Source organism: Chelmon rostratus, chromosome 18, assembly GCF_017976325.1.
Source record: "Chelmon rostratus isolate fCheRos1 chromosome 18, fCheRos1.pri, whole genome shotgun sequence".
Lineage (NCBI taxonomy): Eukaryota > Metazoa > Chordata > Actinopteri > Chaetodontiformes > Chaetodontidae > Chelmon > Chelmon rostratus.
The window spans coordinates 11,700,894-11,713,085 of NC_055675.1; the positions used below are offsets into that span (position 1 = coordinate 11,700,894).

A 12,192-nucleotide genomic window follows, 5' to 3' on the forward strand; every position below is an offset into this window, starting at 1 on the left:
CACAACAGCAATGCACCACTTTGTTTTTCACACAGTACATTTTTATTTGACCATAAAAGATATTCCAAAATGATAAACAAAGGCTTTCAAGTAATGCAATTACGGAAATGTTAGGAGAACTTGCAGGAATATTTAGTGGGGTGAAGCCCTTTATTTTCACGCCCATTCACGTGAGCTGTCATGTAACAGATGGAGCCTGCTGAAGGGGAGGAAAATGCCAGACGGCAAAGCAGAACAAGGCTGCATCCACCCTCAGAGGCTTCTCCGTCTCTTTCATTTATCATGAGTGATGTTTACGTGGCTTTTAACACAATTTCCAAGTGAAAACTGAGGCGTGCAGGAAGCGACTGAGGAAGATGCATCCAAGCAACGCAATGAAAACCACCCCTAAAATACATTTCATAGTCAGCCCGAGCAGGACAATGTGCTTTAATGAAGGGGTTTCTCTGTAACCAGCAGCTTTTATTTTGTAAGGCTTTCAAGCACCTTGTTTTGAGTACAGCCACACACAGCTCCCACTGTATTACATCACAAAGAAATAGAGACATCGACAGGTATACGCACACATACATATATTGCCACAATTCAGCGATTAAATAGATGGCAGACGATGAAAAAGAAGAATGTACAACCAAAACTTTGCAGACGAATCTAAAATTATTGCAATTTGTTTACTCAAAAAAGCCTTTCCTTGAACAAAAAAGTTTTACAAAAAAATAACTTTACAGAAAATATTGTACAGTATAGCAGAATAAATGAAAAAAAGAATAAAGAAGAAGCTTTGCAGCAGGCAAACAGAATCATGACAGTGAAAAAAAACGGGCACTTTCATCTGAAGCACAACTATGAATTGAAACCTGTTCAAGTTTTCCATTTAATTAAGCAAAAACATTAAAGATAAAATAAAAGAACAGAATTACAGTGACATGCAGAAGTGTGGGCACCGCTGGTCAAAATTTCTGTTCTTGTGAACAGTTAAGTGAGTAGAAGATGAACTGATCTCCAAAAGGCACAAAGCTAAAGATGAAACATCCCTCTTTAACATTTTAAACAAGATTAGTCATTTGTTTCTCAGTCGTCACAGCCATCGCTACAAAAGGCCAGATGAATAGGATCACCACAAAGGAAAAATCAAAGCTCCCAGCTGACTGTGAAACACCTTCAAGAAGAAAAAACCTTCTCTGCATCCTCGCCACAAAATTCAGTGTCAAAAAACAAGTTTGATGCAATTCAGAAACAATTCCTGTGGACAGACGAAGCTAAAATATTACTTTTTTTGGCCACAATGAGCAAAGATGCAGATTCTGGAGGCAAACATCACAGCGTCGGTAAAAACGCTAACGATTGAAAGAGGGCGGCTTCTACAACAGGACAATGATCCTAAAGACACCACAAAATCCACAATGGATCACCTCAAGAGGCATGAGCTGAATGTGTGGGTAGATTTCAAGAGTATGCAAGACAGCCCAAGAATCTCTCAGAACTGGAAGCCTTTTTGCAGGAAGAAGAGATGAAAACCTCCGAAACAAGAACCGAAAGACTCTTAGTTGGCTACAAAAAGTCTTAACAAGCTGCTACTTGCCAAAAGGGTGTTAATAAGTCCTGACCATGCACGGTGCCCAAGCATTTGCTTCAGGCCCTTTTCCTTTTTACTTATTGTGAAACTGTACAAGACGAAAATAAAAAGTAGTCTAACTTAAACTGTTTTTAAAAATGTGTCATCTTTAACTTCATGCCTTTTGGAAATCAGGTCATCCTTTCATTGGTGAGCTATATACAGTAACAGAAATTTTGAGGAGGGGTGCGCAAACTTTTGCACGCCACCATATAAGTTTATTTACAACAAAGAGGGAATGGGAGGAGGAGGTGGAGGTGTCATGATTCAAAACAGTAAATTGTACTCAAAGAGTTCATTTCTACCATAAAGAGAAGCCTCTCTTGGGATTTTTTCCTGCCAAGGGTCACGATCAACCAGCACAGACCTCACAGGGCATCCAATCACATCACAGTTGCACAGGGTGATATCCAATCAGATTCACTCTCTAACAGCACAGGATCAAATCGTTTTACAGAGAAGACTACTATAGTCCCTGAGGAATGAAAACCCACCCAGGCTGGCCAGTCACACACACACACAGACTCACTCACACACACACAGCTTGCGATCAAGTTTTCTCGAATCCCGCGGAGCTCCACAGGAAAGGACTCGCTCCTCTGGGCTGTTCAAGGATGTCAGGATCATCACAATGACATTAAAACAGGTTTCGACTAAACTGCCACATGTGTTCTCCCATCAGTTTTCCCAAACCACCCCAAATGTTCCTCAGTTTTAGTTCATTTCAAGTCTTCAGCGGAGTGGAGAGCCTCACCAGGCGTCGTCGCCGTTCAGCTCATCACTGCAAGCATTTCAGCGGCCGCTCGCTCAATCCATTAACCCACAATGATCAGAGAGGAGGAAAGTGAAGACGTAGCTCTCGTGAGTTTTTTGGGGGTGTCATTCAAAGATGAAGGGACATCTCGGTCGGCTGAAATGTGGTTTTTTTTTGTTTGTTTTTTTTGTTTGTTTTATCCCAACTGACACCACAAAGGTCGAGCATCAACATTATGGATCCCCGTGGAAATACAGACGCTGCACTAAGACTGGCTGTAGGAGTTGCTTTGGTTGCCATTGGAGCTCTGGTCACCCTCACTGCAGACAACACAGAGAGACAGATGGAGGAAATAACTACACTGAGATACATCACAAGGTGTGGAGTTAGAAAGTGCTGAAAGAGACTTCATTTATTCATGTCTTAAAAACTGACTGAAAAGTAAATACAACACATGAAGCTCCCAAAAGGGCAGAGCAGAACACAATATTTAGCTATTTCCTCATTTCTTTCTCATGTGATTAACTCAGGCCTCGGGGAATTGAACATTTTCCAGATCCATCACATTCGGGTTAAAATCCACTCAAGTCGTTTCCTGACTGAATGATGGTTTTTATTCACTGTGACACCCCTAAATGCAGCTTAAAGCTGTTTGGTTCAGACAATTTCCTGTATTTCATTTACTGTATATTTTACAAGAAAAAGACAGAATGTATGAAATTAAATCTATATGTACTGTACATGGCAAAAGGGTTTACATACAGAACGAAAGCGAGGTTTACCTGTTAGGAGGTGGTTTGGGCTTCGGCATCTTGTTTAGCACGGCAGCTATCTCCTTTCTGTCATCAAAGTTTTTCCACTGGTCGTAGAGCTTCAGAATGACACGGATAATCTCCAGGATCTTGACAGAAAACGCACAAAACCAGAATTTAACTGCTCAACACAAAATAGTCTAAAAGTACAACGGGTTGTCCTCCTGTATATATTACACATGATTATCAAAGAGCTACTGTAGTTCCAGTCCTCAGCTCAGAGGGACCAAGCTGCTTTCCTTACATGACACAAAAACATGTCTATTCTTTGACTGATTTTTTAAAAATATATTGTACATGTTTCTTTGCACCAAAACAACAAGTCATAAGTGGACATGTTCTTCACAGTGAGCCTATATAATAATGCCATAATTGTGCCTGCCAATCCCCTTCAGATGGACTACAAACACTGGTTAACATGTCATTGCTCCCACAGCACATTGCTGAAGATGCAGTGATCAGTGTCACCTCCAGAATAATTCCTCTATTCAACAGTGGATTAAAGTCACAATCATGTTTAAAATAGTTATGAATGAAGCGGATATATTACACAGTATATGATCAGTCTGTGTCTGCCTGACTCTGTGTGAGATGACATAAACATCTATTTTTGAACTAATATTTTTCTAAAACGCAGACCAGCTGCATTCATCATCTGCTTTCACAACAGCTGTGGTGACTTGTGGGATACCAGTAAGCTCAAACTCATGCCACTTGAAGGCAGACAACCCATGAAGATGAGAAGCACTTTATGGTGTGAAGACATCGACCAGAGAACTAGGAGATGATTAACACTGCGCTGCTCTGTGAAGGCCAGCACCTGTTTGCTATTTTCTCTTGAAGAGATTCTGGGTGTTTGAAAAAATGTGACATCGTGTGTGTCAAGGATATGTGTAGATGTGCCTCAACCTTATTTTGTTCCTCAATCCTCAACAAAAAGATTTAAAAATGATTTTTGAGAATAAGGCCGTTCTTACTTTGTCCATGTCAACTGACAGCTCTGCAAACCACTGCCTGGCATCTTTCTGCTGCACCACACAGGCCACATGCAGACAGGCTGTGGGAGGAAAACAACCGATCATGTTACATCTGGTGAATCTCATCTTACGTCAGTAACTACATTAAACAGCTGCAATGAGAAATGCACGGGGACAAATCTTACCCAAGGCAATCATGAAGGGAGGGTAAAGCAGACACAGGTCTGTCCTGTAAGTGTCATTCACTATTCGCCTGGGACACAAAGACACTGAGTCAGCCTACCACCCACAGCAAAATGTAGTATGTGTTGAATTTAATGATTTCTCACATCACCAGATCATTTCCAGATAAATGTACACAGACACTCTCATACCAGGCCAGGGGCAGCAGCATGTCCTCCTGTCCCATATCCTGCACATACTGCAACAGTGGTCTGTAGGGGTGGTACACTATCAGGCAGCAGTCCTGAAAAATACATTATACAAACAATAAGTAATTGGTCAAATCAAGCAAAACACAACCTACAGTACAGTCGCAATGATGCAAAGATCTCTCCACTCACCATCAACTCCAGAAGGTAGAACTCACATTCTAATATCTGCAAAGACACAAATTTAAATTCTATTAAACATATCAGACCAGTTCAGCTAAACCCAGTTTAAATGTTTAAAAGAAAAACCAGATGACAACTTCATTGGACCGAACAAAATAATGAAATACAGCCAATGACAGGCTGAAAACTGAGCTTTAAAATCAAGTTCAACATCCCCTCGGGTAGTTATACTGGATCTTTATCTGACAACCTGTCATGAAGCGGCACTTCAGATCTTAAACTCCCTCAGTGAGCACAAATGTTTGCTGGGGAGTATGGCTATCATATCTTATATTGCTCCACGATTGTCGCTGTCACCGTTACCGCATCTGCAGACTGGACGTGAAAAATTATGTTTAGGAGTTGCAGCACCTTGCTATCTCATTGTCTGCTGTGGAGCCTCTCCCTCCTTTTATCACTCTGGTGGCTCACTATAAATAATAGTTTACACGACATTCTGGACAGGCAGGGTGTCAGAACAGCCCTGGTGACGCCCTGGCAACTCGGTGGGGATGCTGGATAAATAAAATACTGGCGGTGCACGCCACTTGACACCACGGTGAGAAAAGCGGAACAAATGCGTCTGCAGTTGCATGCGGGCAGCCGCGGTCGAAGCCATCTCACACAGCAACAAGACTTTTATCGGAGGATTGTGAACGTTAGTTGTGGAATCTCGCGTATTGGTAGACACTGACATGGCAACACTGTGATACAGTGTAAGGGGTTCTTGCTATGCTGTAATGTAGCACGGCAGTGCATAAATAACTTTGCAGAGGAAGCAGAAAAACAATTATGTGGTTGATTCATAGCATAGCTGATCCACCTGCATGTGGTTGTTTGAGTGGGTTAAAGTGGTGAATTATTTCTAACTCTGTTTTACTCTCTTTTAGCATGGGTCACAATACGACCTCAAACCCACCTTTAATGTCTGACTCTTACTAAAACTTTGTTAGTGTCATGTGCATCCCTTAAAAACACATTTAAACATGCTAATTAGGTACTTGTGTTATTTGACTGCTGGCAGGGTTATGACTTACAAAATTACTTTTCATCATGGTGCCACATTTACTATTGAATGTTATTTCTAATGCTAGTTTTGATGCTGTACCTAATCCAAGCCACTCCGAAAAGCACCATTTAAAAGTCGAAAATGTATTACATTAGTACATTATAATTGTTACATAGACAATTTACTTACATGATTCATTCTGTAAGGAAACTCCTTTGGAAAGGCATAGGAAAATCTTGTTTTCACTGTTGGACAAAAACAAAATATGACTGCACCATCTCCACTGCAGAAGTAAACAATATGAGACTACTTTGAAATTCAGGAAACGTGTTACTCAATGTGGTGACTTACACACAGATGTAGCTGCAGAGATCAGCCTGGTATTGGACACAACTCCAAATTCCTGCGAGGACATAAATGTTTGAGCTCAAATCAGACAGACACAGCTGAGATACAACAGACCAGGATGGACCTACTGGAGGGACTTGGATGAGGAGCAGGGGAGTCAGTGTTGCTTTTGTGAAATCCACATAACCAACCCTACTAACAGTCTCTTCCTTTCATTATTGGTTTTCAGTCAGTATTATGAAATATGTTCTGGTCATATGATCATACATGGAGGTCATGTTGCTTTGTCTATATGTAACTGTTCGAATAAAAACAGCCTTCCCCAAAGATGTAAAAGAAATGGAAATGATCATCATCAGTAACCACGGGCTGAGATGGTGAAAATGTGCTGGTGTGAAGTTCTCGTCTTACTGGCACCACAGAAACTTTCATACCTCAACTTTAGAAGCCAGGAAAACACAGGTAGGAGCCATGAGCACTGGATCTATACTTTTCAGGGAATACCTGCAAACAAGAAGAGATAGATATTTAATTAGGCACACACAAAAGAGACAGCTCAACCCAACACAAGCAAATTAAAAAAAACGTCATCAATTTGACAACACACTCAACTCTACCAAACATGTCATGCGATTACTGTGTTAAAATAAACCAAAAGAACTTTAATTTTGTCTCATTTTTCATCACCACTGTCCAGTGACTTCAAAAATCAGTAACTTCAAAAATCACAAGCCACTTGCGCTACTTGCAATACATTTCTGAGAGTGGTAAAGCTGTTTTCTTAATTTGCTTATGTTTTGTCTTGTTGCATGTATTTTTAAGTTGCAGTGTGCACTGAGCTCAGCCACCATAGCTCAGAGCTACAATACTGTGTGTGAGGTAAAGCAAGGTACATAAAGGGAGGATGGAAAGGTGTGCACTAGCGTAAGGTTTTAACTTGAGCTATGTTATATTGACAAGCTCAAACAAAATAACATCACTGACTGCCCAGCTAAAATCAATAATGTAATATATTTTGGACAATGATAATAGGGTATTAATATGATTTTGTAATCTAAACTAGAAGTGCGTGACATGGTTTTAGAGAAAGAAATATAAGTAATATGGATATAATGACCAAACAGACAGCAGAACATCATTTGTAGTGCAACCACATTACTACAAGCAAAGTCCCATATGAACTGTATTTTATTATACTGTATAGTATTATGCTGATATGTCTGTCTTACCTGGCATAGAAGCGTTTGAAGTAGACAGTTGCGGTAGCAATGACCTGCTGCCTCAGCTTCAGGTGTTCCCCTAAAGCTTGGATCACTGAAAGAGAATTAAACACAAAATAGCACAAAGATAAATACCCTGACTTCATTATCTAGATAAATACACAGAATTAGAAAAAAATGTCGCCTGCAATACTCGTGTAGGAAGTAGAAAACACATTCTGCTGTGTTATTTAACGTAAGTCAACAGGTACTGCAAATGAGTGCAGGTCTCAGGCTATCAAACTTTATTACACAAATGAAAAAATACCATTGGCGAAGAAAATCTGCAGCTTCCAGTACTCCTCTTCGGAAAGAAACTTCAGATCTTTCTGGCGCTCTTTCATCAAGTCCTGCTTGTCCAGAACCCACTGCAGACTTTGACGAGCCAAATAAAACACATTACTTCAATACACTCACAACTGTAATCAACCATGCTAGCGGGTAACACGGCTGTGTTAGCCATCTATATTGCTGCGGCAAAGCCTTAAAAATCTAACAGGAGGCTAGTCTAATGGTAGACTTTACAACAGTCTTTATCTTTTATAGGTTTTCTTTCTGTCTTTATTTAAATAGCTATTTTATATCTTAGCAGTAGGGGGAAACTATTAGCTTTGCCGTGCGACACAGCTAGGCCTCACAACACAGACGCTAATTTACAAAATTAAGACGTAACACGTCAACATTTTGATAAAACTTACTAATGAGAACTTTGCCAGAAGTTTCCCGCCATATCACAGCAACTGAGGTAGAGAGGCACTCTTTAAAAAGATATCACTTTCCTACAAAGAAGTGTGTAGCAAAGGCAAACTAATTAGCTAAACAGACACTGGGGTAACATTAAAAGTCTTCCGGAATAGGAGGACTCAGTAGGAGGGTTCCGGGTTTTGTTTTTTGCCTTTAAAATTTCAAATTAAAGGTTGTTGTTTTTTTATTTCAGAATGTATGGCCGATGTCTTAGTACGTTTTGAAATACGTGTTGTCATCATTTAAAATGGAAAGACATGAAAATGCTAGATGGAGTGGACGCAGGGGTGAATGGATGAGTGGGTGGGTGTGTGGATTGACAGTGATGGATGTGCAACGAAATTAAAGACACCATATGAGCAAAACACCTAACGCGACATTATGAATAAATGCACAGCAGCATGTTAATGTAGATACACACATTAGGTTAAATTAAATTTGCCCATGCAGGTAAATCAACAACGAATTTCATTATTAAAGAAATAAGATTATTTCAACCAACTATAATTTAGGTGACGTAACGTTGATAGATGTTTGTAGGGACATGCACCCTTGGGTTGGGAAGGTTCAACATTCCTCTGTAGTGTTTAGGGAAGGGCTGCGGATATAAAGACCCCGCCACAGACTAAAAGGTGTGAGTGACCAGTCCCGAGTGTCCGGTGGAAGTTGCAGAAGTTACAGAAGCGTCAACATGAGCTGCAGCCCGGAGAGGATATCTTCATACCGCCGGCATTTCGAGGGCACCTTTGCAGCCCCTCCTGCCCGCCAGCTCCGGGTGTCCAGTCCCTCTCCCATCCGCAGGGAGACCCGCCACCGGTCGGCCAGCTTCACGCGGACCGGTGGGACGATGGGGCGCAGAGCCATGAGCAGGTGAGTCACCTGTCACAATGCTGACTCCAATTCACTTGTATTAGATGTTTTTTTAAGTGTGCAGCAAAATTACTTTTTTAATTGTGAAGCACAAGATTTATGATCCTAAGTCATTCCAGGCACTGAAGTTGTTTTAAATCAGAGACTGTTCAGAAGCAAATGAACGGTTATATGAATGTGAAGTACCTAAGAGTTCTAAAAACCCTGTTCAAAATAAAGAAAAAACAACCATAAAATCCAAATGATTAATCTACTGCACTGTTCTCTGATCCCATCTACAGCAGTGGGACTGTGGGAGCGCTGTGCTTTGGTATGTCCATGGGCCTTGGGCCAAAACTGGACCTGGACGCGGCTGCAGCAGAGAACCAGACCTTTATGATGACTCGAACCAATGAGAGACAGGAGATGGCAGCCCTCAACGACCGCCTGGCCGCGTATATTGAAAAGGCAAGTGGACCAGCCACACACACGCAGACACACACACACACACACACTTGTTCATGATTGACTTCTTAAATCAGCATCACTTCTGAACTTTGCAATCTGACTTTTTTGTGTGTTTTTCCACCCTGAACCCTTTGGCAATGCTTGTAACCTTTTATAGGTGCGAAACCTGGAGTCAAAAAACAAGCTGCTGGAGGTTGAGATTGAGGCCCTGAAGAGCCGCCATGTCAGACCATCAGGCCTCAGGCAGCTGTACGAGTCTCAGCTGAAGGACCTCAACAGGGATGCTGAGCACATGAGAGTCAAGAGGGTGAGTGAAGCCATGTCTCACGACCACTACGTATCTAGATCTTGGTTTGTTGTGACTACCATAGAAGCCAGGTGTGGTTCAAAATGTGGCAACGCTTGTGCTCCTTGTCACCTCACATACAGGATATGTCTTTGGCAGCCAAGGAGGCGATGTTGGGCCAGTTGGACATGCTGAAGGCCAAATATGACGAAGCTGTGGATGCCCGGAAAAAGACCGAGCATGACATTGAGGCTCTCCGTCCGGTAAGAAACAATGGAAAGTCTTTTCACAGCTTCAAATGTAGTAAGTTCCTCCAAGTGAATACAAGGCTTATGAGCAGAAATGGCTTTTATTTCACCAAACCATTCAAACCTTATGTTGTTCAATATTTCAGGATGTGGACAAAGCAACCTCAGCACGGATTGTGCTGGAGAAACACCTGGAGCATCTGGAGGTTGAGCTGGCCTTCCTACAGAGAGTTCACAAGGAGGTAATGCATGTTTGGCTGTCCAGCTGCAGCATTCTGCTTACACTGAATGAGTCAGTGGCTGGTGGTTGGCATGCCTTTCATTTTATCATTCGTGGTTTAATGGGCTGGTCATTATTGCTATGACAGGTTACACTTAAAATTAAGACATTGGTGATGGAGTGAGCAAGACTGTCACCATTACAATTATCACCTTGGTGTGAAGGCTCATAGGAAACTAAAGGGGAGAGCTTCTGGTGCAGCTGTGTCCATGCATTTCTGCAATCACCTCTCATATTTCTGAGTTTTATTAGAGATACAGACCATGCAGTATTGTAGTGCAGCATGTATTGATATTCTTTTCACTTCATGATGCACCGACAGGAAATCGAGGAGCTGGTGCAGCAGATTCACTCAGCAACCTCCAAAGTGTACCTGACCTTTGGCCTCCCAGACCTCTCCACTGCTCTCAGACAGATTCAGTCTCAGTACGACAGCATTGCTGCCAAAAACCTACAGGTAGGGTGCAATAATGAGGCCACATACTCATGTTATTAACACAATATTATTATTGTTTAGGTAAAAAACAGCAAGCAAAAAATACAATTTTAAGGCTATATGAAGCAGTGATAATCTATTGAAACACTTTTAATGTTTGTCTCCAGGAAATGGACACGTGGTACGGGTCAAAGTTTCAGGACCTGAACAACGCCTCCACCAAACATGTTCAAACTGTTCGCAGTGTGAGAGAGGAAATCACTGGCTACAAGAGGAATGTGAGTATGACTCTCTAGTCTTGTTCATGGTTACTACTAACACTTCTTAGCTGTGTGTGTGTGTGTGTGTAGATTCTCAGCAAGAAACGGGAACTGGATGCCCTCAAGACACGGAACGAGTATTTGGAGGCTCAGATTCGGGATGCAGTGGAAAAACACAAGAAGGAGGAGGAGGACTTACAGGTAACTGACGTGGTGTACCATTGCATCCATCTATATTATCTCAGGATGTTCACACAGAAGGATGCATATGACATTTTGCAGGCATCTGCTGGCCCAAAACGCCTAAAGATAAATCTATTCTGTTGTATTCTGCAACAGGAGCGTATAGAGGCGATTAAGCTGGATCTGAAGGTCACCAAGGAGAAGATCGCCCTGCTGCTGCGTGAATACCAGGACCTGCTAAATGTAAAGATGGCTCTGGAGATTGAGATCACCGCCTACAGGTGAACAAAGCATAACCTCTGGTTGGAAGCGTGTACCATGCCATTTATGTAAACTCGTTTTACATACATATAACTTCACTCGCCTCTGGTTATTTGTCACAGGAAGCTGATCGAGGGAGAAGACAGCCATCTCAGCACCTTGGTCCGAAACCTGTCCCTAACCGGAGGCCTGCATCTCACTTCCAGTGTCGGCATGCGTGCGGCCTCAGCCTCCAATAACTCAGCTCCCGCAGCGATTTCAAAGCTAGATGGAGCCCCCGGTGACTCGACCGGTAGTGGGGCTGAGAAAGCTTTGAGTGCTGGCCAAGCCCGAGTGGAGGTGGTCTCATCAGACACACAGACAAATTTAGAGGAGCAGGCAACTGAGATGTCTGAGAGAAAGACTGTCCTCATCAGGTAGAGGGCGACGTTTGTCGGAGTTCTCAGTCTGAATGAGATAATCAACTGCTAAAGTGGCATTTCTTAATTTTATTTCTCCACCTGTTGCCTCTTCTTTCACCCAGAACAGTTAAGACAGATGAGGACACTTATGAGAGCGACACACAGGAGCGCACCATCACCATTTCTGGAGCAGCGGATGATACAGAAGAAGAATAGACAATTTATCAAGAGGAAATCTCACTGGGCGACGCTGCTAACTATATACTGTATGTCAACATTTCATGTAATGTTATTCAGGTGTTTTCAATGCTTTGAAAATCCTAGAGTTCAATACTGAATTTAAGAGAAAACACTAAGAGAAATTCTAACCTGTACTCAAACAGAATATGTTAAGTGTTTCTGTTCATCC

At 42.0% G+C, this 12,192-nt stretch overlaps 2 protein-coding genes across 2 annotated transcripts; one reads left to right on the top strand and one right to left on the bottom strand.

Moving 5' to 3' along the window:
- Positions 1-35: 35 nt before the first annotated feature.
- Positions 36-8,199, bottom strand: ccnc (cyclin C). The gene is made up of 12 exons (XM_041958347.1): positions 8,066-8,199; positions 7,636-7,742; positions 7,338-7,422; positions 6,543-6,612; positions 6,112-6,163; positions 5,950-6,005; positions 4,722-4,757; positions 4,533-4,624; positions 4,344-4,411; positions 4,159-4,238; positions 3,152-3,270; positions 36-2,689 (listed from the first exon to the last, which is right to left on the bottom strand). The coding sequence occupies exons 1-12, from the start codon at positions 8,095-8,097 to the stop codon at positions 2,635-2,637; spliced, it is 852 nt and encodes a 283-aa protein (XP_041814281.1). The 5' UTR covers positions 8,098-8,199; the 3' UTR covers positions 36-2,634.
- A 603-nt stretch (positions 8,200-8,802) lies between these two features.
- ngs (notochord granular surface) lies at positions 8,803-11,999 on the top strand. The gene is made up of 11 exons (XM_041959234.1): positions 8,803-8,981; positions 9,263-9,428; positions 9,586-9,735; positions 9,858-9,977; positions 10,109-10,204; positions 10,565-10,699; positions 10,846-10,956; positions 11,029-11,139; positions 11,278-11,402; positions 11,505-11,798; positions 11,906-11,999. Exons 1-11 carry the CDS (start codon positions 8,803-8,805, stop codon positions 11,997-11,999), a joined length of 1,581 nt encoding a protein of 526 aa, XP_041815168.1.
- The last annotated feature ends 193 nt before the right edge of the window (positions 12,000-12,192 follow it).

Excerpts from the sequence above, each read along its gene's own strand:
- ngs (XM_041959234.1), top strand. The coding sequence starts at position 8,803 with ATGAGCTGCAGCCCGGAGAGGATATCTTCATACCGCCGGCATTTCGAG. Across the intron at positions 9,736-9,857 it reads AGCACATGAGAGTCAAGAGG|GATATGTCTTTGGCAGCCAA; the intron begins GTGAGTGAAGCC and ends CCTCACATACAG. Across the intron at positions 10,700-10,845 it reads TTGCTGCCAAAAACCTACAG|GAAATGGACACGTGGTACGG; the intron begins GTAGGGTGCAAT and ends GTTTGTCTCCAG.
- ccnc (XM_041958347.1), bottom strand. The coding sequence starts at position 8,097 with ATGGCGGGAAACTTCTGGCAAAGTTCTCATTA. Across the intron at positions 7,423-7,635 it reads GCAGATTTTCTTCGCCAATG|TGATCCAAGCTTTAGGGGAA; the intron begins GTATTTTTTCAT and ends ATTCTCTTTCAG. Across the intron at positions 2,690-3,151 it reads CCCAAACCACCTCCTAACAG|TGAGGGTGACCAGAGCTCCA; the intron begins GTAAACCTCGCT and ends TGTTGTCTGCAG.